General features: G+C 39.2%; 1 protein-coding gene across 1 annotated transcript; it reads left to right on the top strand.

Moving 5' to 3' along the window:
* The first annotated feature begins 364 nt into the window (after positions 1-364).
* On the top strand, positions 365-1,627 carry LOC149565449 (endochitinase 4). Its single transcript, XM_089818975.1, has 3 exons — positions 365-838; positions 963-1,080; positions 1,185-1,627. Exons 1-3 carry the CDS (start codon positions 403-405, stop codon positions 1,477-1,479), a joined length of 849 nt encoding a protein of 282 aa, XP_089675101.1. The 5' UTR covers positions 365-402; the 3' UTR covers positions 1,480-1,627.
* Positions 1,628-2,221: the final 594 nt, after the last annotated feature.

The raw sequence follows: 2,221 nt of genomic DNA, 5'->3' as shown, positions 1-2,221 counted from the left end.
TATGTTTTGCACACATCCTTCTATACGATTAGATTCGACTGTCAGAATGCAAACAATCCTGACCATTAAAACTTCACATTTTCCAAAAGGAGCTATCTATTTGACAAAACACACCAACAGAAAATCCCTTCCCAAGAAGACGATTATGCCTGCCTATCTTTTCCATTTTACCTACTCAAGATGATCTGTGTCAAAAAGTCGTAGCATGTCGAAATACTTGTTGCTATAAAATAATAGTAGCCGCCTCAAAATATTATGAACTTATCGGGCTGACTTGACTCGTAAAGCTCCGTGAACGATACGCTAACAAACGTATGTCACGGTGGATTGCACGCAAGTAGACAATACACACTATAAATAGGGGTAGCAAATGGAGGAGATTAAACACATAGAAAGCAAACCATGGCTACACAAAGTAGTAAAAGCAAGATCTTCTGGTTCTCTTCGGCCTGTGTGCTTGTTGTTTTGTTAGCATTTGTGGATGTGGGGTTGTGTCAAAATTGTGGATGTAACGGGCTGTGCTGCAGTCAATATGGATACTGCGGAACTGGAGAAGCCTACTGTGGGGCTGGCTGTAAAGAAGGCCCCTGTACTTCTTCTTCTCCTTCCACTCCCACTCCCTCTGGTGGAGGAGGAGTGTCTTCCATCGTTTCATCCGATGTCTTCAACTCCATAGTTGGAGGAGCTGCCAGTGGGTGTGCAGGAAAAGGGTTTTATACCTACGATTCCTTCATCAATGCTGCTAATGCTTTCACTGGCTTTGGCACATCTGGCGCTTCTGATGTTAACAAGAGGGAAATCGCTGCCTTCTTCGCTAATGCTGCCCATGAGACTGGAGGTAACATGTCCAATATTGCAAGATCTGCTTTATTTTTATCTTGTTTTATATCTATTTTTAGCCCGCGTTTATGTTGCTAGTAGCATTACTAATGGAAAAGAGGTTGTACATATATATGGAACAGGATTTTGCTTCATCGAAGAGCAGAACCCAGGCAGCATATACTGCGATTCCTCAAACACACAGTATCCCTGCACTGCTGGCAAGAGTTATCATGGCCGAGGCCCTCTTCAGCTCTCGTGGTCAGCAAACATCATTTTCAATTCCTACTTTTTATAATTTTAATCAATCAGATATTGGAATCCCGCGTAGCCAATATATTACTAATGTAAGGTCATGATGACAGGAATTATAACTACGGAGCGGCAGGAAACTACCTTAAGTTTGATGGGCTGAACAATCCAGAGATTGTGGGGACTGATTCGACCATCTCGTTTAAGACGGCGGTGTGGTTTTGGATGGTGAACAGCCAGTGCCACACAGCAATCACGTCTGGGCAAGGCTTCGGAGGGACCATTAAAGCTATTAACAGCATGGAATGCAACGGTGGAAATGATGCGACTGTGAGCAGCAGGGTGAATTACTATCAGAAGTTTTGCCAGCAACTCAACGTCGACCCAGGATCGAATCTCCGATGTTAATTTGACTATGTTTTTCTGGTATCATTAGTCAGTAGAATAAGACGGCAATGAGAACAATGAACAAAGTTGTTCTAGGCAGTTGCCATTTCACACCACCTCCATCTCAGTACTTCATCCAACGGATAATACAATAAGTGTTTTAAATTCACAGTGAGATCAGTTAAAGAAAAAATTAAATTGTTTTGATTTCATAGTCAGATCGGTTTCACGGATATATTTGATGTTTAGAGTAGTGCTCTTAACAAGTAGAAAAATGTGCGTAATAAAATATGCGTTGACCAGGATTTACGTCCCTATCAAAATGATTTCCTTTTACCTCCTTTAGAGGGGAGTAATACTTCTCGGACAGGCTAATCTTAAAATTAAAAAAAAAAAAAAAAAAAATCATAGAAAAAATAAAGTCAAATTTTTTTCTGTTTTTTCCAGATTCATGAAAACTCAGTGATTTTTTCCCATTTTTTTGGGTTATTTTAGACTAGAAACTATGCAGATCATGAAGATCAAATGCTGAAATAAATAAAGTGAATTTTTTTTCTTTTTTTCCAAGATTCATGAAAACTGAGTGATTTTTTCCCATTTTTTTGGATTATTTTACACTAGAAACTATGCAGATCATGAAGATCAAATGCTGAAATTTTCAAAAAGGTCCATGATGTTTTCGATCTTTTGAAAATTGGTCAAGTATATAGTTTTGTTGGAGGATAGCCATGTCATATTCTCCTTGGATAAAATAATGTGCACT

Source organism: Cupressus sempervirens, chromosome 3 (genome assembly GCF_028749045.1).
Source record: "Cupressus sempervirens isolate cs-2001-9-10 chromosome 3, ASM2874904v1, whole genome shotgun sequence".
NCBI classification, from domain to species: Eukaryota; Viridiplantae; Streptophyta; class Pinopsida; order Cupressales; family Cupressaceae; genus Cupressus; species Cupressus sempervirens.
Note: the sequence above shows the minus strand (reverse complement) of the source record. Positions and strands in the feature narration are given on the sequence as shown.

What these genes read in the sequence shown, in the direction of transcription:
- LOC149565449 (XM_089818975.1), top strand. Translation starts at nt 403, where the DNA reads ATGGCTACACAAAGTAGTAAAAGCAAGATCTTCTGGTTCTCTTCGGCC. An exon ending in TGCTGCCCATGAGACTGGAG is followed by an intron (nt 839 to 962) that starts GTAACATGTCCA and finishes TATATGGAACAG; the next exon opens with GATTTTGCTTCATCGAAGAG. An exon ending in GGCCCTCTTCAGCTCTCGTG is followed by an intron (nt 1,081 to 1,184) that starts GTCAGCAAACAT and finishes TCATGATGACAG; the next exon opens with GAATTATAACTACGGAGCGG.